We start from the raw sequence: 20,556 nt of genomic DNA, 5'->3' as shown, positions 1-20,556 counted from the left end.
ACAGGGCCGATTTTGCAGCTATGCTGCAAAAGCGGCCCTGTAACAAAAACGGCCCACAGGGGCCCAAACCCGGCCCCCAACCGTGCGGCGCACCGGGGGATTGCCTGGTGCCCGCGATGGCTAGTCGGGCCCTGGGCCTGATTTAGGTCTTGGTAGACAGGTTACTCCGTCACAATGGCAATGGATATCCTGTCCACCAAAATATAAATCCCATAGAATATATGGTATTTACATTTCGTCCCTAAATGTATATGTACTCTAACTAACACCCTATATCAAATTACATGTAATTCTAAATTAAAATGAACCTTATCCTGGCCCCAGTGTCAACTTTAAATCTACCCCTAAACTAAATTCAAGCGATACACACCTACCCTAATCGAAGCCTAAATAAACAAACACAATTAAATACATAATTAACTTTTTTCTAACCATGTTGCTAAGTTACACTTACCTTAATACTTGATTAACAGATACTTTAGTCCAAGTGATGGTGTGTCTCAGTGATGCCATTTGAAGTAATGACAGTGAAATATGATCAGTTAAAGTAATGGGGTTGAACCAATGAAAGTTGAGTAGTCTGTTGAATGTTGGAAGGCACATTTCTCTATTGGACAAGGGAACAGAAATACAGGTAGCATTTGAATCACTGACATAGCTGCATCCTTTCTCGCAATATTAAGGTGCAGCTTTTAATCTTTGTTTTTTCAAACGTACTCACTTTGATCTTGAAAGCTGCAGACCTAGGTTCCAATACCAGTAGCCAAACGTGACAACAATTGAGTTATTGTTTCAAAATTACTGCATATCTCCACATCCCAGATTGTAGATGAGTGTAATGAAAATGGTGTAAAGTAAAAAATAATCATAGAATGTGAGGTCTAGTAGGGTCCCCCTTACATGTTTGCCATTATTCACCTCCATCATATTCTACCCTTACGTACTCAAGAGGGGCCTAGGTCAAGAGCCAACGCTGCTTTCCGACAGAGGACTGACCAGTACCCTACATGCCTCATCTCCCCCTCAATGTGATGGACACCGTGTTCACAGGCTATACATAAGGGAGTGTAGGCAATCGTAAGGAAGGGCTTTTATACTTGAGCATGTCAGCACCTGCATTTCTCAATAGTGCTGTTGTACCTAAAGTAGGCGCAGCCAGTGCATCTATGCAGAACTGTCATAGGTCTGTGTTGAAAGTACAGCTGTTGGCAGACGTTATGTCATCAACAAGAAAAGACATTTAAAAAGCATTACTGAGAGACTTTGGCTCCTTCCAGATGTAGATTCCCTTGAGCACAGATTTTGATTGGGCTGAACCAGTGTACTTCTGCTGAAAAAGAGTAATGAACGAGTTGCATTGTGGAAAAACATATGAGATGTCAAGACAGTAGGGCTCGGTTGGTTATGATGATAAGCCAGTGATCAAAGCAATAAGCTTAATAAATTCATTATGAAAAATTGCCATAAATGCAGTAGGTCAGATGTATTTATTTTGAAAACATATTTTAAAGACAATAGGCATGTTAGTGTGGTCATTACACTGCATTAACACTTAGAATGCCTCAAAGTACCATAGTAGGCAATGGTTTTCGTGCTGGTCTGGTTGCACCATGTGATAAACCCTTGTTGTGTAAGATGTGACCTTTGAGAATCCTTGTTGTGTAGTTTTAAGAAGGGCTGTATATTGTTTTGGTTACTAGCCAATGATCAAAGTAGAGGCCTGATCACTTTAAAAGAAACATTTACGACAAATAAAGCAGGTCTGTTGTAATTATTGTAGGTGTATATGTTAAAGTAAATAATCCTTCAAGGGTGGATTATTGTTATACTGTGTTAAAGCCAGTAGACAGTTTTTGTGTTACATGGTTTCTCACTGATTACTGTAGTAGGCACAGGTTTTCAACTTGTTTCCCCATTGTTTATCTCTCTCACAAGCCCCGTGGGTAAAAGATTTGCACTTTGATGATCGATGTCAACCCTCTTATGAGTGTTTGATTATTATAATATATATTGTATTGCCAATTGTCATTTTGTGTATATTTCATTTCTGACTGCATTCCTAAGGGTTCCCTTGAACGAAAGTGCACGTAGAAATCAGGATTGCCTGAGTTGGTTATGATGACAAACCAGTGATACAGCCTATGTGATTGCTTCATTCATTGGCAAAAATGTCAGATGCCATAGATCTGATCAATTTATCATGAACTGTTTCAGCAGAGGCAGTAGGCCTGACCAATTCACTGTGAAAAGCATTTGTTAAAGCTATTGTCCTTTACTGGTGGATCGTCATTACACTGTGTTAAATCCTGTTGAAAGATATGTTGTAACACGGAATCTCACATATTTCTGTAATAGGCAAGGGTTTTGGTGTTGGTTATTTCCTCTGACAGACGCTTGGAGTTAAAGATATGCAATGTGATAATCCTTCCTAGATTCTATTCAGAGGGGTGATATAGTTTGGTCAACTGTAATTGTGCATATATTTGTGATTTCATGTATGTCTGATAGTTGACATCCTATACACAATACAGAAAGACTCTGGGGCATATTATCAAGAAACGGCGTTAAAATTATCGCCGCTTTAGCGGCAGAAAACTGACGCTAAAGCGGCGATAATGGGCTTGATAATAGGCCCTTGAGAATTCCAATAGAAGCCCATGTTCTGGTGTCAACATGGGCTTCTATTGGAATTCTCAAGTGCATATTATCAAGCCCATTATCGCCGCTTTAGCGGCTGTTTTCTGCCGCTAAAGCTGCAATAATTTTAACGCAGTGCTTGATAATATGCCCCTCTGTTGCTTATGGTGACAAGTTAGTGGCAAATGCATTGAGCTTGATTGGTTCATTCGGAAAAGGTATGTCAGATGCAACAGGCTTTATCTGGTTATTATGAAAAGTTACAACAAAGGAAGTAGGCCTAACTTATTGTGACCTGCATTTATTAAAGTTGATAGGCCTGTGATTACACTGTCCTAAAACGTGTAAACAAACATTTTGTTATATAATAGTTTTGTGTTACTTGGTTTCCCACAGATAACTGTAGTAGGGAAGGATTTTATTGTAGGTTGACAAACTCTTGGGGTTGAAGATTTGCACTGTTATAGCCCTTCTAGACACTATTAGGAAGGACTAGCAGATGTGTGTGTCTGCCAGGCCCTTGTAGTAAAAAATATAAAACAAACACTCTACACACCTGCATTTATACTTTGAGGACCTTTTGGTCAGTCATCTTATATCTCTTTGAATATTATTCACGTTTTGCTTTTCCCCGTGATATCATGGTATATGAGACATCGGGTTGGCCCATTTCTGCCATTGGCTCTAGTGCCATGTGAGTCACATAATTTTACCAGGTTGAATGTGGACAATTGCCTGAAAATAATTGCCCTTCAATGCATGTGATGATGAGCTAGTAATTTGTTTTTCCATTTTGTCCTTTTAATTTATTTCCTTCTTCATTTCCTTTTTTAGAGCCATCTACAGCTTCCCGAGTAGTCCTACCAGGCCACTCGCTTTACTTTTATTCTTTTAATTTATCCTGCATACGTTCATTCAGTTTGTGTGTCTGTTTTACTGTAGATGAGTAGAGTCAGTGGCTGAAGGCCAGAATGAGTAAGCGGTGGATGAGTAAATCTATGAATGCAAGGATGAGTGTAATAGTACATGTGTGATGACTTATTGAGGTATTATAGTCATCAGTGACTGAAGAGTCACTTTTAGTTTATAAGCCAGGCCTAATAACATTGCCAGGGCTTGTTGAAAAAGTGCAGCATCTCTCAAGGGTTATGAGGTATAGTAAATGCAGGGCACTGCATATAAGGCTGTGCTTTGAGGGTAGCAAGATGCAAGGTGTGGGTTCTTTTGGGTGCAGTACTACTTTTCCAAATAATATTTTATTTTACTTTTGGCTGTTTTAGTGTAAATATAAACATATATTACTTTAAAAACTAAGCAGAAAATGCAATTATAATAGAAGATTTGGAAAGATAGTGCTACACAGTCCACATGCATTGCATACATACAATATTGCATGTGATACACCCAATGAAGTTCATTTCTGCACAAATAACACATAAACTTTCTTGCGTTTAGTATGCCCTTGGTTATCGTGATATGGCAGGCTAAATTTGACTATTAATGTCCATTGAAGACATACCTTGATCCTTTGGCCTGGAAGCTCCCAAGTGCACTCTAATATTGCACGGCATACCTGGGGTTTGTAAAAGGGACATTCATTGAGAGCACTTCTTTTTAAACGTTGCAGATATTTTCAACTTCAGACTTAGTGAGATAGACCAATTCACCTGGAAGCAGACAATTATTTTCTACTGCCTAATCCAGGATTAGAACCTAGGTCTCTGGGTTTCAATGCCAGCACCTCAGCCACTAGACCACCTCTCTTTGTAGCTCTAATTATAAATTACATAGGCAGTGCTAGAGAGACCAGGAGCCGTATCACAGATTCAGCGTATTTTCCTTGTTTGCACCCGGCGCACGTTTTTAAATGTGCTATATTAGGATGAATGCACTGTCCCCAGGACAGCGGCAAACTTGTGCTGTTCTGGAGACAGCGCATTCATGTGAAGAACGAAACTGCTGCTTTGAAGCTGCTCCGTGTTTCACAGTGCAGGCTGGAACCCGCCTCCACATTGAAGGTGGATTAGGTATTCCCTTGCGGGTTAGTGTGGTGATCAACTGCACCCGCCAGCATGGGGAAGTCTGGGGGACCCATGGGACTCCCTTTCCCCCTTCAAAGGGGCTGCCATGGAGGGGGCAGAGGCAAAGGGGTTCCCTCATTTACATGGGGTAATAAAAAAGTGCCCTGGGGGCATTCAAAGCGGGCGCAAACGCCCATTGCGCCTCTGTGGCACTTCCATAATATGGCCCCAGGAAGCAAAGTGTGGTGAGTTAAAAAGCTAGGACAGTTCAAGTATCTCACATCTTACACATTACCACTTGAGTGCAATGCTAACAGTGCGCACGAAAGAAAACTTTAACCTTACTCAAACAAATGTATTGAAATATATGTACTTATATTTAGAGGGGCTGATACTTGCTCTCTCATGGTTCTGCTCTCTCTTTCTATTTTAGGACTTCGATGTTATGCAAAGTTTCACCGGAACCGAAGAGTGACACGGAGAAAAGGGCGATGCGTTGAGCCGGATTCTATTGACAGCGACCGGGGATCTTTTATTAGTGTCTAGAAAGTGTGCATTTTTAGAGACTTCTTTTCCAGCTGCCACTATCTTCTTTGACTATAGAAAAGCTGTCCCCCAGGTTTATCAGGTTTATGGGCTGGGAAGGAACCAGTGGTAGCCAAATGATTCTTTGTCATCCTCTTGTGTAACCTGGCAACAGGTTACCCAACAAACATCAAAGAAGGCCACAGAACACAGGACTATTGAACAGCAATCCAGAACATGCCGGTGGCCGCCTTTATCCAACAGTCTTTGACTTACTCTCTGGAAAATGTAGAAACTATTTTTAGGAGTATGTGGTGAATTGCTTTAAGATAGGAAATCTGTTTCTTGAGGAGAATATGGACAATATTGGTAAAAAGGGGCCAGGTAAGAGGATGTTAGGTGTACATTAAGCAGTAGAATGCTAATAAAGGGATGTAGATCTTGTTTGTGGTTGTATTTCTTGAGTTATGTGTTAATTGGTCACATTGCTGCTGACAAAGGTTAATTGGGTGTTGAATGCTGTCAAAGATAATACAGCCACTGTTTGCAGGTGCTGATCCCATAATATTCTGCGGTGCATTTCTGTTTATTGCCAGTCACAGAGTATTTAGGGACAAAAGCTGGGTACCAAATTTATAGAAGTCAGGGAAATCCTGTAAAATCTCCTTTCTTTATCCTTTTAATCCAAGCTCAGTATCCCCTGTGGCCACACTACAAGTCTGCACACCCTTCACCTTACTCTACTGCATCATGCCTTCTCTCACCCCTTTATTCTGTGTCCCTTTTCACCCCTGCCTTACTCAGCTCTTCCTCTCTCCCATCCAAGCCTTGGTCACTCTGTGTCAGTGCCTCCTACGACAATGTTCTCCTTGTGTCAAACCTTCCCTCCACACCGGAGGTGTTTATAAGCCCACCTGAAGCTCTCTTATGCCAAATAAAGAGTGGCAGCTTCATCAGGTACCATTTCCAACAAGGCCTGAGGATCCACCCTCTAACTGAGAACATTCTGACTGCTGTCATTTCTACATCAGGTGAAGTAAAGTGACGCAAGGTTGTGTGGTTAAGCGCAACCTCACTTTTACTACAAACAGCAATCTAAACCTTTTAGGGCCTGATTGGGATCTTGGTGAATGGGATGCTCCGTCACAAATGCGATTGATAACTCATTCACCTTATTACATGCCCTAGGTCTAGAAACCATAACCTGGACATTCTCTTTAACACCAGGTATAACTAATGGACAGAACAAAGAGAAAAAGGTAATCCAACCTATAATACATACATACACACACACACACACACACACACACACACACACACACACACACTTTTAACTTTTATCAAAACATTCACAATTATTTAGGGCTCATACCTATTTCATGACATCCATTGAGCAATAATTCACTAAATTATGTTTCCATCTAACATGATATGACAATTTGAGGTGCTTCTCTAACTCCTAACAACCCTACAGTGTAGACCGTCAATTATGCTGGCATCTTTCACTCTGAACTCAGGTCCTGGCACTGTAGCCTGGCTGGCCAGGTCCTTCCCAAGCAACACCCAGTCACACCGAAACTGGATGCATATTTGAGTTATAGGGTACCTAATAAGACTCATCACCACCTCTGCCCCACTTGCCCTGGACACCATCCCATAGATTCACAAGACCAGAACCAGAGGAAGATCCTTATCCTAGCTTGCCGCCAAGACCTTGAACACCCTGCCGACCAACCTCAGGCAAGCCTCATCGCTGACCCAATTCAGGAAGGACCTCAAGACCTGGCTCTTCGAATGAACCTCCAAAACCAGACGGATCAGCAGCCGCCCCTCACCCTCCCCAGTGCCTTGAGACCCTCAATGGGGAGGGGGGGGGGGGCGTAGCCACGCTATACAAACTCCTGATTGAGTGATTGATTGATCACCACCAGGAACCCTTTGTAGAGGGCTCTCTTGCTCATAGCAGGCTTGTTTAATTCCCAGCAAGGGTTAACAGGCCCTTGGCTGATAGATATCTACAGTGGGAGCCATGATACACTTACACAGTGTAGGCAGACTACCATGGCTGTAGCTGAAGGGGTCTGTATGCATCCTCCAGTTGCTATTTGCATCCATGGTCTCCAAATTCGGTATGGGAGTGCCTGTGTTGGATTTCATATCATCAGCACCACTGGAGTCATAGAAGCAAGTCTGTCTAAATATTTGAAATGTTCATTTAGATCAATCTTTCCTCCACCTCAGCACACACACACACAGAAAGCACCCATTGAGAAGTATTGGCTTGTAATGTCACAAAAAATGCTATCACCCACCTCTTCATTGTATGCACCTGTTCTATAGAAAAATGTGTATATCTACACCCTGAGGTTTATGGCTTTTCATGGGTGTACATTGTCTCATTTCCGGGATTTACAAACGATTTCCAGGAAATCAATCCATTCATTTTTTTAACACATTTTATTGGGTTTTCCATTTTATAAACAAGTATAACAACAGTTGTCACAAATACACGTGTCTCATCCAGCCGTGATACATCTTTACCTTTCTCTCGATGGTATATAGCTAGGGATTCCTTTCTTCACCTCTCCTCCCACCTCACCAAGTGAACATCAGATAAGAGGTTCAAGTTCCATAAGTGACCCTGGTGAGCTCTCCATGCACCCACACCTTTTCCCATTTCTTGGGGCAGCCGTACCCCTCATAGGCCATCTTTTCAGCCATTATGAAATAAATGAAATGAAATACTAGCATTTTTTAAAGCGCAAAGCTACCTCCTGAGAGGTACCCCGGCACTGGGGGACCTCGGGAAGATTAAGCAAGCTATTGCCCAGAGTCACATGGTGCTGGGCTAACCTGCTGCTGGCACCGGGGATCGAAACGTGAACCCAGTGGTCCGAAGTCAGGCACCCTGGCTGCTGCACCTCACCCCTTCCACCTCATGCACCAGCCCACGCCCCGTGTCCATTCTGCAATGGATGGTAGTGTTCCTACCCCCCATCGTCTGGCCACATTTCCCTTCTCCACCACAAAACCCAGTGGAAGTCACAGCAGCAAGTATTTGAGCCGGTATTTCGGCGTTGTCTCAATGTCTCCTCTCCCCATATTTTGAAGAGAAACCATTTGGCAGTTCTTTTTATTGGAAGTCTTGTCACTTGTGCCATACTGTCTCTATTGTCTCCTCAGAGATTATGGAAGAAAGAAAGCTCTGCCATTCATGAGTTACCTAGCTTACTCCTGGAAAGCTTTTGTGATTTCAGCCTGATAGCTCTGCAGGGCCACCTGGGAGAAACAGTTCTTTGCATAGACCTCTGGGGCCTGGCAAAATCCCCAAGATTCTGCAACGGACTGCTTTGTAAACATGGCATATGCAATAGGGGGTTCTAGGAAATCCAGGCCATCATGATAATCTTAAGTATTACCTTCTCTTCTGCCCCTGGGGAGTCTTGGGGATTCCTTTGTAGGTGCTGCGCATGCACACTCCATCGTTAAAGGCACCCCAAGGATTCTCCTTTTGTCGCGCTGCTTACCATTGTAACTTTGGCTACTTCGATAAATGGACACATTTCCCCTTCCCAGGGCGGCTCAGGACTCCCTGCTGATACACCCTGGCATATTAGGCATGCGGGCTAGCTGGAGAATGGAGTTGGAAATCCTTGGGAATTCCTTGCGGCCTGAGCTGGGCAACACCCCCATCCTTCCACCAGGCCATGTAAAAACCGTATGCTGAATACCACCTCCTGATTCTTGCAAGATAGGATGTTGCAGGCAGCTGACGGTGGAGGAGGTTGGAATTCTAGTATCTGACAGCAGTATGCCCGCCTGTGCCACCACCTTGTAATTAATAGTAGTCAGTGGTACTTAGGGAGAGGGAGGCTGGATACTGGCCCACCCTCCAAGATTAAAACCTTGACCAAACCTTAATAGCAGATTTAATTTCTCACACTCTTTTTTTAACGTACAAACACCTCAAATCTCAATTATTGGATAGATTTAAAAGGCTTAAAGAATGATATTTATTCTTCAAACCATTGTTTTTTCCACTTGACACCGCTAACACTTCTTCAACCCTCTCACCTCCCAATACCATGGAAAACTTAGAAAATCATAATACATGGGATATCATGAAGATGGGATAGAACTAACATCAGCTGAGATACTGCAAACTATCAAGAACTCAATCTCTGCTCTAGCAAGCATAACTGACACTATTAAAACAGAAGTCAACCTACTCTGAACAGATCTCAGGAATGTTAAGGAGATAACCAAAGAAATAGTAGAACATACTCAGATTGAAATGGGGGAGAATAGACAACAGTCAAAGCCTTGACAGAAAAGATGCATATACTGGAAAATAGATTTAAAGACTCAAAGGGAAGATTAAAGTGGAATCATCTTTATTTTCTGAGATTCCCATAGCAGTTGGAAGGGGCCTCAAAAGATCAGTTTCTGAGGCAGTGGATCATGGAGGTCCTGTTGCCCAAGTGGATTTCAAATGTATTCTATGTTGAATGAGCACAAAGGCCGCTGACTGCGGCCCCACCATCTGGGTGCTTCCAAGAATAACCCCGGCCGGAGACCCCCGCTCCGCCATGGAGTGTGCGGCGATTTGCCCTCTCTGCGTTCTGTGGAGAATGAGGATGTTGGACCCGGCCTCGTGGCGTGGTCCTACCCCTCCCGCATCGGCCCTCCATCCAGCCCGGGTCGGCCTCGGGCACACCTCTGCACGCCCTCCAAACCACCCGATCCGCCACCCGGCGGCCCACAACCACTGACACGGCACCCTCGGGCCGCCCCAGCATTACCGGTCCGGTGCCCACCCCGGACCCTCATTCCAGGCCCGACGCCATCTTGGGCCCATCACGTCACAGACACGTGGTCCCGGACCAGCCGCAGCCACGGCCCCAGCGAGCCCGCCATCGAGGCACCAAGAACCCTCCGGGTGGTAGAGTGGCCACTCCACCAGAGACAAGGAGAGGGGAGTTTCGATGGCTCTCCAACCATCCCCGGATGCCTGGTTTCGATCACCCTCCGGCCTCCCTGGGCTCCGGCTCCACCCCCCTGCTGGGTGTCTGGACACCATCATCCCGGCCCCTCTGACCCCCAGGCGAGAGGGTCCGGACATCAAAGGACTCCAGACCTATATCTGGGCCAGCCCCGGAGTAGGACGGCAGTTGTATCCCGGAGTCGAGAAGCCCTGCTGACGCTGTCGCGGCTGACCCTGAGACGAACTCACCTTGCTGTTCTACCTGGAGCCTGCTGGCGCTGCCGCGGTCCATTTTTGCTGTAACCATCTTGGAGCCTGCTGGCGCTGCCGCGTCCATCTTTGCTGTAACCATCTTGGAACCTGCTGGCGCTGCCGCGGTCCACACTTACTGAACCATCTGGGAACCTGCTGGCGCTGCCGCGGTCCACACTCGCTGAACCATCTCGGAACCTGCTGGCGCTGCCGCGGTCCACACTCGCTGAACCATCTTGGAACCTGCTGGCGCTGCCGCGGTCCACACTCGCTGAATCACTTTGGAGCCTGCTGGCGCTGCCGCGGTCCACACTCGCTGAATCATCTTGGAGCCTGCTGGCGCTGCCGCGGTCCACGCTCGCTGAACCATCCTGGGGCCTGCTGGCGCTGCCGCGGCCCAACCTTCCGGAACCCCCCAGCTCGAGGATTGAGAGCTGTGCGTAGGGTCCCATTGCAACCGACCATCTATAAGACTGTCCCGCTACCTTGCCCCTTGCCATGAGACTTTCCAGATCTCTGGATCTGCTGTATATATTGAAACGATACTTATTGCCCGATAAAGATTGAAGAATCTACCTACGTGTGGTGTATATTTGTAGTGGTGTGGTTACTCTGCTGTATGATTCTAGGAGAGGGCCCTCCCGTCGGAGGCCTCTCGACATCGCTCGGTCCCTTCTCTGAAGGAGGGGTAGACCTAGGGGTGGTCAGTCAGACACCTTCTGCCTCCCCCGGGTTCGCCTTTCTAACATTGGTGGCAGGCGCTGCGATCCGAGCTAACGCAAAATCGTACAGAGAGTGATCGACCCGCTACGACGGAAAAACACACAGAGACCATGACGACCCAAGGAACCAACCTACCTGCCGAATTCCAGAAAGAGAAGATAGAAGAATACAGCCACAAAGAACTAAAACAATTCTGTAAAGACATGGGGATCACTACCACTGGCCTGAGCACAAAAGAGGACTTCAAATCGGCCCTACAAGCCTGGGTGGAAACCCGAGACAGACCACCCCAAGAGGAGAATGGCCCGAACGGGCAACAGGAAACCAGCGCACCCCCGACGGGGGAAAGAACCGCAACACTAAACGCGGACCTCATCTATGAAGACGCTCAAGAACGAGAGCGCAACCGGCTACACGAAGTGGAACTTGCACGACTCCGGCTAGACGGAGAACTCCAGCTAGCGGAGAAAAAGATAGCCCTCGAGCAACTACGGCTGGAGGGGGATCTAGAAGAGAAACGGAGACAACGTGACCTCGAAGAAAAACGACTAGCCTATGAACACGAACGAGGCCTGAGAGAACTAAAAATCAAGGCCAAGATCAACGAAGATAGCGCGGCCGGGGCCAAGACCGCGGCCCCTCCCGTGGACACCAAGGTTCACCTACCGAAAGATGTAGTCAAAGAGTACTACAAGAACGATGATATCCAGCAATGGTTCAAAGCCTACGAGGTGGCCATGACCGCCCATCGGGTGCCCCTGAAGGATTGGGGCGCCGGCCTGTGGGGAAAGTTCGTCAACGAAGGGAGAGACGCCCTACTGGAACTCCCTGACACCGAAATGACCTCCTATGAACACATGAAAACGGCCCTACTCACGAGCTACGGACTCACCCCCGAAATGTACCGGCAGAGGTTCCGAGACTGTAAAAAAATCCCCGGTACCACTTGGGTAGAATATGTGAACTTTTTTAGCAGAGCCTTCGAGGAGTGGGTCAAAGGCAGTCAGGTCACTACCTACCAGCAGTTGGTCGACCTGATGTTATGGGAGCACCTCTCCAACAACTGCTTCATTGAACTACGACAGCACCTCCTCGACAGCAAGTTGACCGAGCCGCGGAAGCTAGCGGTCGAAGCAGATCGGTGGGCGAGCAACCGCGTCCACCGGAACACCACAGGAGAATACGGACGAGGGTCCCCGGGGAACCACCGGCCGCGAGGCGGCGGGTCTGGCATCAGCCGAGGTCGAGACCTTCCGCCGGGGTCTTCGCCCGCCTCCTCTACACCAGCCGCCAGCCCGAGAGTGGCCCATCCAGCCCGACCGGGGCCACGCCCCAACGTTACGTGCCACAGATGCCAACGGCTGGGTCACTATGCCAATGATCCTCTCTGCCCCATGAACCAGCGGCCCGGCACCACCGCCCCCCCGGTCGACAAATCACTGCAGCTGCCCTGAGCGCAGAAAAGGATGAAGAAGAAGAGGTCCCTATGGAACCAGAAGAATGGGAGTCCGCGGCCATGTGCCTCGCCTCCCTGGGCGACAAAGACATGATCCCCCGAGACCAGATTCCGGTCAACACCCAGAAGTACCGCCAGTGGGTCACCATCAACGGACGCCGGGCCGAGGCTCTCCGTGACACGGGGGCCAGCATAACCGCCGTCCGCTGCCATCTGGTGACCCCACGTTCTGTGCCCTGTCCGGTCGGCGGACAATTCGGAGAGCCTGTGCCAGATGGCCCGCATCCCCTTCGAGTGGGGAGGAGTGTCCGGCCTGCTGAAAGTCACCGTCCGAGATGATGCCCCGGTGGACTGCCTCCTAGGGAACGACCTGGAAAGTTCCCCCTGGGCACAGATCGAGTGAAGAGAGCATCTGGGGATGCTAGGCCTTCCTGAATGGGTTTGCGTAACGACCCGATCCATGTCCACCCGGGACGCCGTCCCAACCGAAGACAATCTGCCCGAAGAACCTGAATGGCCGGCACCTCCGCCACCCGCCACTGCCACGGCCGAACCCGAACTGGGGCCGCAGGGCCCCAGCCGTGAAGAACTTCCCGAGCTCGGGCCCCTTCCCGAACTAGCCCAGTGGCGCCAAGAAGGCGGCCCCACCCGCGAGCAGTTCCGTCGGGAACAAAAGACATGTCCTTCCCTGGAGGGACTCCGACAACAAGCCGCCACGCAAGCCACAGGAGACTCCTCGGGGTCCCACTGGATCTATTGGGACCAGGACCTCCTGTACAGTGAACAAAAGATCGCCGAGCTGGGGGCCGGCCGAGTGCTAGTCGTCCCCCTCCACTTCAGAGACTTTCTCTTAAACCTGGCACATGATGTGCCCCTCGCCGGACACCTGGGGCAGGACAAAACCTACAGCCGCCTGGTGACCCACTTTTATTGGCCGAAGATGCGCCGCGATGTGTACAACCACTGCCGAACCTGTCCGACCTGCCAAGCCAGCGGAAAGAGTGGGGGGAAAATCAAGGCCCCACTCCAACCGTTTCCCGTGGTGACCACTCCCTTCGAGCGAGTAGGGATCGACATCGTGGGGCCCCTGGATCCTCCAACCTCCCAGGGGCACCGCTTCATCCTCGTCCTGGTGGACCATGCCACCCGCTACCCAGAAGCTATCCCCCTCCGGACTATCACAGCCCCCGTAGTGGGTCGGGCGCTAATGGGGATCTTCTCCCGAGTCGGCTTCCCCCGAGAGGTCGTCAGTGATCGGGGCACAAACTTTATATCGAAATATATGCGGTCCCTGTGGCAACAGTGCGGGGTCGCGTATAAGTTCACCACCCCGTATCACCCTCAAGGGAATGGACTAGTGGAGCGATTTAATAGGACCCTGAAAGGAATGATCAAGGGCCTAGAAGAGCCCCTCCGGCGCAAATGGGACGTTCTGCTGCCATGCCTCCTGTTCGCCTACCGGGAGGTACCCCAGAAGTCCCTGGGGTTCAGCCCCTTTGAACTATTATATGGACACCCGGTGCGAGGCCCCCTCAGCCTGGTCAAGGAAGGCTGGGAGCTGGCCGCCTCCGATACTCCGCCCGATGTTTTCCGATACCTCTTGACTCTCCGCAACCAGACTCGGAAGTTCCGGGAACTGGCCGAAACCAACCTGAAGGCCAGTCAAGAGGAGATGAAGCGCTGGTATGATGAAAATGCCCCGTCCATTGAATTCGAGCCGGGCCAGCAGGTCTGGGTCATGTCCCCGGTCGACCCCGGCGCCCTCCAGGACAGATGGACGGGGCCCTTCAAAGTGGTGGAGCGCAAGAGCCCCGTCACCTACCTAGTGGACATGGAGTCCCCCCGGAACCCCCTCCGGGTCCTACACGCCAACCGGCTCAAACCCCACTTGGTCTGCACCGAACTGAGCCTGTTGTTGGCTACCGATGACGGAGCAGAGGACGACTCCGAGCCTCTACCAGACCTCCTGAGCACCTCCGAGAAAGATGGCTCCGTCGAGGGAGTCTCCCTCTCTCCCGCGCTGACACCCAAACAGCGCCTGGACTGCCAGGAACTGCTGGGTCAATTTGCGAACTTATTTTCCCTCACCCCCGGAGTCACCCAGTGGTGTGTCCATGACGTCGACACCGGGGACAGTCCGCCGTGCGACACCGAGCCTACCGAGTCCCCGACCGAGTCCGGGCCTGCATCCAAGCCGAACTTTCCAAGATGCTAGCCCTAGGGGTAGTCGAACCTTCAGACAGTCCATGGGCCAGTCCCGTTGTCCTGGTCCCTAAGGCCGCCGCCCCCGGGGTGCCCCCGGAGCTGCGGTTCTGTGTCGACTACCGGGGACTGAATGCCGTCACCAGGACCGATGCCCATCCCATTCCCCGAGCGGATGAACTGATCGATCGCCTGGGAGCCGCCAGGTACCTCAGCACCTTCGACCTCACGGCCGGATACTGGCAAATCTGCCTCACGCCAGGGGCACAAGAACGATCCGCTTTCTCGACCCCCGATGGCCACTTCCACTTCAACGTGATGCCCTTCGGCATGAAGAATGCTCCGACCACCTTCCAGAGAATAGTGAATCGGGTGCTGGCAGGGCTGGAAGAGTTCAGTGCCGCCTATCTGGATGATATTGCGGTATACAGCCTCTGTTGGAACGAGCACCTGACCCACCTCTGGAAGGTCCTGACGGCCCTCCAACGGGCCGGACTAACAATAAAAGCCAGCAAATGCCAGATCGGTCAAGGGTCCGTGACCTATCTGGGACACCAAGTGGGGAGCGGCCAAGTGGCTCCCCTTCAACCCAAGATCGACGCCATCCAGGCCTGGGAGCCCCCCGTCACCCAGACCGCCGTCCGAGCCTTCCTGGGGCTCACTGGATACTATCGGCGGTTCATAAAGGACTATGGGAGCATTGTGGGGCCCCTCACAAAACTAACCTCCAAGAGACTACCCCCGAAGGTGCACTGGACCCCAGAGTGCCAAGTAGCCTTTGAGACACTAAAGACTGCCATGTGCTCCGCCCCGGTGCTCCAGGCCCCCGACTACAGCCGAGAGTTCATCGTCCAAACTGACGCCTTGGAACACGGCATTGGGGCCGTACGGTCCCAAATGAACTCTGACGGAGTTGACCTTCCTGTGGCCTTCATCAGCCGACGCCTGCTGGCCCGAGAACAACGATGGAGCACCATCGAGAGGGAAGCATTCGCCGTCGTATGGGCCCTAAAGAAGCTTCGGCACCCACTTCCGAGTACAGACCGACCACCGGCCCCTGCGGTGGTTGATGCAGATGCGGGGCGAGAACCCGAAGTTGCTACATTGGTCCATCTCCCTCCAAGGGATGAACTTCACCGTGGAGCATCACCCTGGCAACGACCACGCCAACGCTGACGGCCTCTCCAGATTCTTCCGCCTCGGCGAGGAGAATCCCCAAGAAGATGGGTGACTGTCCCCTGCCTTCAGCTGGGGGGGACGCGTGTTGGACCCGGCCTCGTGGCGTGGTCCTACCCCTCCCGCATGGCGGGCCCCGGACGACATCGGCCCTCCATCCAGCCCGGGTCGGCCTCGGGCACACCTCTGCACGCCCTCCAAACCACCCGATCCGCCACCCGGCGGCCCACAACCACTGACACGGCACCCTCGGGCCGCCCCAGCATTACCGGTCCGGTGCCCACCCCGGACCCTCATTCCAGGCCCGACGCCATCTTGGGCCCATCACGTCACAGACACGTGGTCCCGGACCAGCCGCGGCCACGGTCCCGGCGAGCCCGCCATCGAGGCACCAAGAACCCTCCGGGTGGTAGAGTGGCCACTCCACCAGAGACAAGGCGAGGGGAGTTTCGATGGCTCTCCAACCATCCCCGGATGCCTGGTTTCGATCACCCTCCGGCCTCCCTGGGCTCCGGCTCCACCCCCCTGCTGGGTGTCTGGACACCATCATCCCGGCCCCTCTGACCCCCAGGCAAGAGGGTCCGGACATCAAAGGACTCCAGACCTATATCTGGGCCAGCCCCGGAGTAGGACGGCAGTTGTATCCCGGAGTCGAGAAGCCCTGCTGACGCTGTCGCGGCTGACCCTGAGACGAACTCACCTTGCTGTTCTACCTGGAGCCTGCTGGCGCTGCCGCGGTCCATCTTTGCTGTAACCATCTTGTAGCCTGCTGGCGCTGCCGCGGTCCATCTTTGCTGTAACAATCTTGGAACCTGCTGGCGCTGCCGCGGTCCACACTCGCTGAACCATCTGGGAACCTGCTGGCGCTGCCGCGGTCCACACTCGCTGAACCATCTCGGAACCTGCTGGCGCTGTCGCGGTCCACACTCGCTGAACCATCTTGGAACCTGCTGGCGCTGCCGCGGTCCACACTCGCTGAATCACTTTGGAGCCTGCTGGCGCTGCCGCTGTCCACACTCGCTGAATCATCTTGGAGCCTGCTGGCGCTGCCGCGGTCCACGCTCGCTGAACCATCCTGGGGCCTGCTGGCGCTGCCGCGGCCCAACCTTCCGGAACCCCCCAGCTCGAGGATTGAGAGCTGTGCGTAGGGTCCCATTGCAACCGACCATCTATAAGACTGTCCCGCTACCTTTCCCCTTGCCACGAGACTTTCCAGATCTCTGGATCTGCTGTATATATTGAAACGATACTTATGCCCGATAAAGATTGAAGAATCTACCTACGTGTGGTGTATATTTGTAGTGGTGTGGTTACTCTGCTGTACGATTCTAGGAGAGGGCCCTCCCGTCGGAGGCCTCTCGACATCGCTCGGTCCCTTCTCTGAAGGAGGGGTAGACCTAGGGGTGGTCAGTCAGACACCTTCTGCCTCCCCCGGGTTCGCCTTTCTAACAGAGGAGAAGGCAAATCTCTGCACACTCCACAGCGGAGCGGAGTTGGCCAGTCCCCTCCCCCACCCTCCCCATTATAAATAGTAATTAAACATTATTAAAAAATACATTTTAAACCACTTACCTGGCATGCGGTGCCCCCAGGCTGCCCTCCTACTCTTCTTCTCCCTATCAGTAATCCCTGTGAAGACTGCGCATTCGCGCGCCTGCGTATTTCTTGCATGAAATGCGCATGCGCGGGTACATGCGCAGTTCTCACAAGGATTAGCGAGACGCGACGAAGAGGAGGAGGGAAGCCCAGGAACGCCGCATGCCAGGTAAGTGGTTTTAAATTTTTTTTTTTATTATGTTTAATTACTTTTTATAATGGGGGGTGGAGGCGGTTGGTGTAGCGGAGCGGAGCGAGTTCCACTGAATTAGTTTGCAACTCCGTGGACCTCCCTGTAGCCCCGCTACGCACACTACGCCCTGGGTTCGCCAAGAGCCCTGATTGAAAAATTATTGACATAGAAGTGTAATTCTACAGCACACAAGGAGCAATAAGGAGCCATGTTTTGAAGGGCAAACAATAAGAATTTCCGAAGACTACACAAATAAAGTGCAGAATCTGAGGAAAGCATTTCAGAAGGTGAAGCAGAAACTAAAGTCAATGAACATTACATATATGCTGCAGTATCAAGTCAGACTACAAGCATTATATACCAAGTCAAATTTCACTTATTTGACACTCCAGAGGAATCGTTGGTCTGGCTAGAGAAGGGAGACAAGGAGAGAATGACTGGAAGACCAGGGGCACAGTGAAAGACAATCAGGATCAGGTAATTCGGACGACAAATACCCCCAGAATTGTCAACAGAGAGGATGGTACGCTGCCAAAGGTGAACACACAGGGGGAGACCATACAAACTGGGACTCTAATGGAACGCTATGGAAGGAACACACAGGGATCAAGAGCAGAGTCTGGGGGGGTGGGCTGAAACCCACCTGCACAGGTAAACAGGAGTAGGGGTTAGAATATGTAGAGGCTAGTAGATGTCAGGAGAAATGGAAGTGAGCAAGAAACCACCAATAGCAGACACTGCAGGCAACAGAGGAGAGGGGTGGAAGAGAAAGGTGGAAATAACATGAAAAGTGAACAAGCATTATTGGCACAAATGGAGGAAAGCAGAAGTTGACATCAACGGGTGGATGAATAACCTTCAACTTACCCCCAAGATATAGGGAGGAATAGCTAGGTGGATAATACCTAGTGTGCCTGCTACCCATGCACTTAAAGTTGCTGGGAAAGCGGACACTCTAGGTGGAACGAGAGACATCCATTACAACGCGGTCTTTACACCGCGATACGTTTACAACAGGTCATTACAACACAAGTCATTTCAACGACTTGCGCTGGATGGCGAATGATTTACTATTTCAACACCTTCCCTACTGTTACATAGGCTGGAGTTGGAGTAGTAAATCATACTATTCCTAAGTCCAGCGCAAGTCGCTGTAACGACTTGCATTGTAATGACCGCGTTGTAAACGTATTGCGGTGTAAAGACTACGTTGTAACGTCATACATTCAGGTGGAACCCACATTCCCACAAATAAGAAGACACAAGTTTAGATTTTGCTGACAAGCTACGTATCTGAATGTTGGATGTTTCTAACAAATTGCATCAATGTTAAGAAAGGGAAGTAACACACCACAATGGTGTACAAAGCTGCAAGTATGGGCGGTGTACACAAGTTACCATCAGGAGTGAATAACTGAGGGCGGGAGGGCATTAAGCAGGTTTTTGGCATGAAAGATCATCACAAACTGGGTAACACAGGGGCACACCGAGCAAAGAACAGGTCAGCAATGAATTAACATATACTGCAAAAAAGGGTCACTGTCCGAGACAAGCAGTGGAGGAGTATAGACATCAACCCCTATGAGTAGATCCTAGAGAAAATATGACAAAATTACTTACCTGGAATGTTCGAGGTGTTAATGACTGTGGTAAGCAATATGGATTCTACTCTCAATTCAGAAAACATGGAGTTGGAATAACCTACATACAAGAAACACACCTGACAGATGTTAAGAAGGGAAACTGCAGGAAATGGAGGGGTAAGCACTCTGCTTTCTTCCAGAGTGCCATGCAGTGCAGAAGGGCAGTCTTAGAAGAGATGTGTATTCTATTTTATGGCACCTTTGATGGAACAAGGATGTGTATAGTGAACACCTACAATCCAAATATAGATGCCAAGGGTTTATTTGAGTCAGTCCTGGAGTTCTACAGCCTGTTCTTAGATGTTTTAATGCTTTAGACAGCCAACATAAGGTGCTGAACAAAATGTTATTTTTTTAGGTATGTGGGAGAACTGGAAAATACAGGGGGCTATGCGGAAGGGGTCCACCCTCCGCCATTCTACCCACTTCCAGTCACTCACCACACCTTACTCTTCACATCGGCCAAAAAGAGAAGAACTCAGGCAAAGAGCACCCCCCCTCCTCCGAGGGGCTCGTTGGGCATTGCATCACATGCCCAACGAGCAGCAGCCCGATGATGAAGCATGACACCCTTCGGGGTATGTGAGGGCCCTTGCTCCTAAAATGAACACTGCCCTGACTTGACCCTCTGGCAAACTTAGAACTGCACCCAGGAACTTGATACCTCTTGTCTTTAAAGCATTGGAGAGGCATGTATGCAGGACCTATTATAACCTCAGTCCCTCAGTCTTTATTTCGATAATCTGGGTGTTACACATAAATATGCATTGAGGAAAGGAATCTAATTAGATATGGAATTGTATACTTAGGATTGCAAAATCTACAATAAAGGTAAAGTAAATCTCAAAGCAACGACAAGATTAATTCTGGTTGCCTGTCAGCATATTGTTAGAAAATATGCTGTCTGGCAAAGTTACGACGCATGAGGTGCGACGTATTGACACAGGAAACTAGTAGAAATTGCCGTTCTGGGTGCCGTGCAGATACCTCCCCCGACAGCCCAGAGGGACGTCCGGAGTACCGACGGACAGGTTAGTGTTAGAACTGGCAATTGTCTTAACCGTGTCCTCATTTCGTCCCTTTCTTTTCTGAGAGCTACTTCACTTTCCTCGTATGCACGCGAGTGAGAAACTACTTGCAATTCATTC

General features: G+C 49.9%; 1 protein-coding gene across 2 annotated transcripts in view; it reads left to right on the top strand.

Moving 5' to 3' along the window:
* Positions 1 to 5,629, top strand: part of DRAXIN (dorsal inhibitory axon guidance protein) — a 208,033-nt gene extending 202,404 nt beyond the window's left edge. For both annotated transcript variants that reach the window (XM_078642214.1, XM_078642215.1), the window contains exon 7: positions 5,092 to 5,629. In XM_078642214.1, the coding sequence (XP_078498340.1) occupies positions 5,092 to 5,204 (113 nt within the window). In that variant the 3' untranslated portion in view covers positions 5,205 to 5,629. The remainder of the gene's footprint in view (positions 1 to 5,091) is intronic.
* The last annotated feature ends 14,927 nt before the right edge of the window (positions 5,630 to 20,556 follow it).

Source organism: Lissotriton helveticus, chromosome 5_1 (genome assembly GCF_964261635.1).
Source record: "Lissotriton helveticus chromosome 5_1, aLisHel1.1, whole genome shotgun sequence".
Classification (NCBI taxonomy): domain Eukaryota; kingdom Metazoa; phylum Chordata; class Amphibia; order Caudata; family Salamandridae; genus Lissotriton; species Lissotriton helveticus.
The sequence above is the reverse complement of the archived record's forward strand: the minus strand, read 5'-3'. Positions and strand labels throughout refer to the sequence as shown.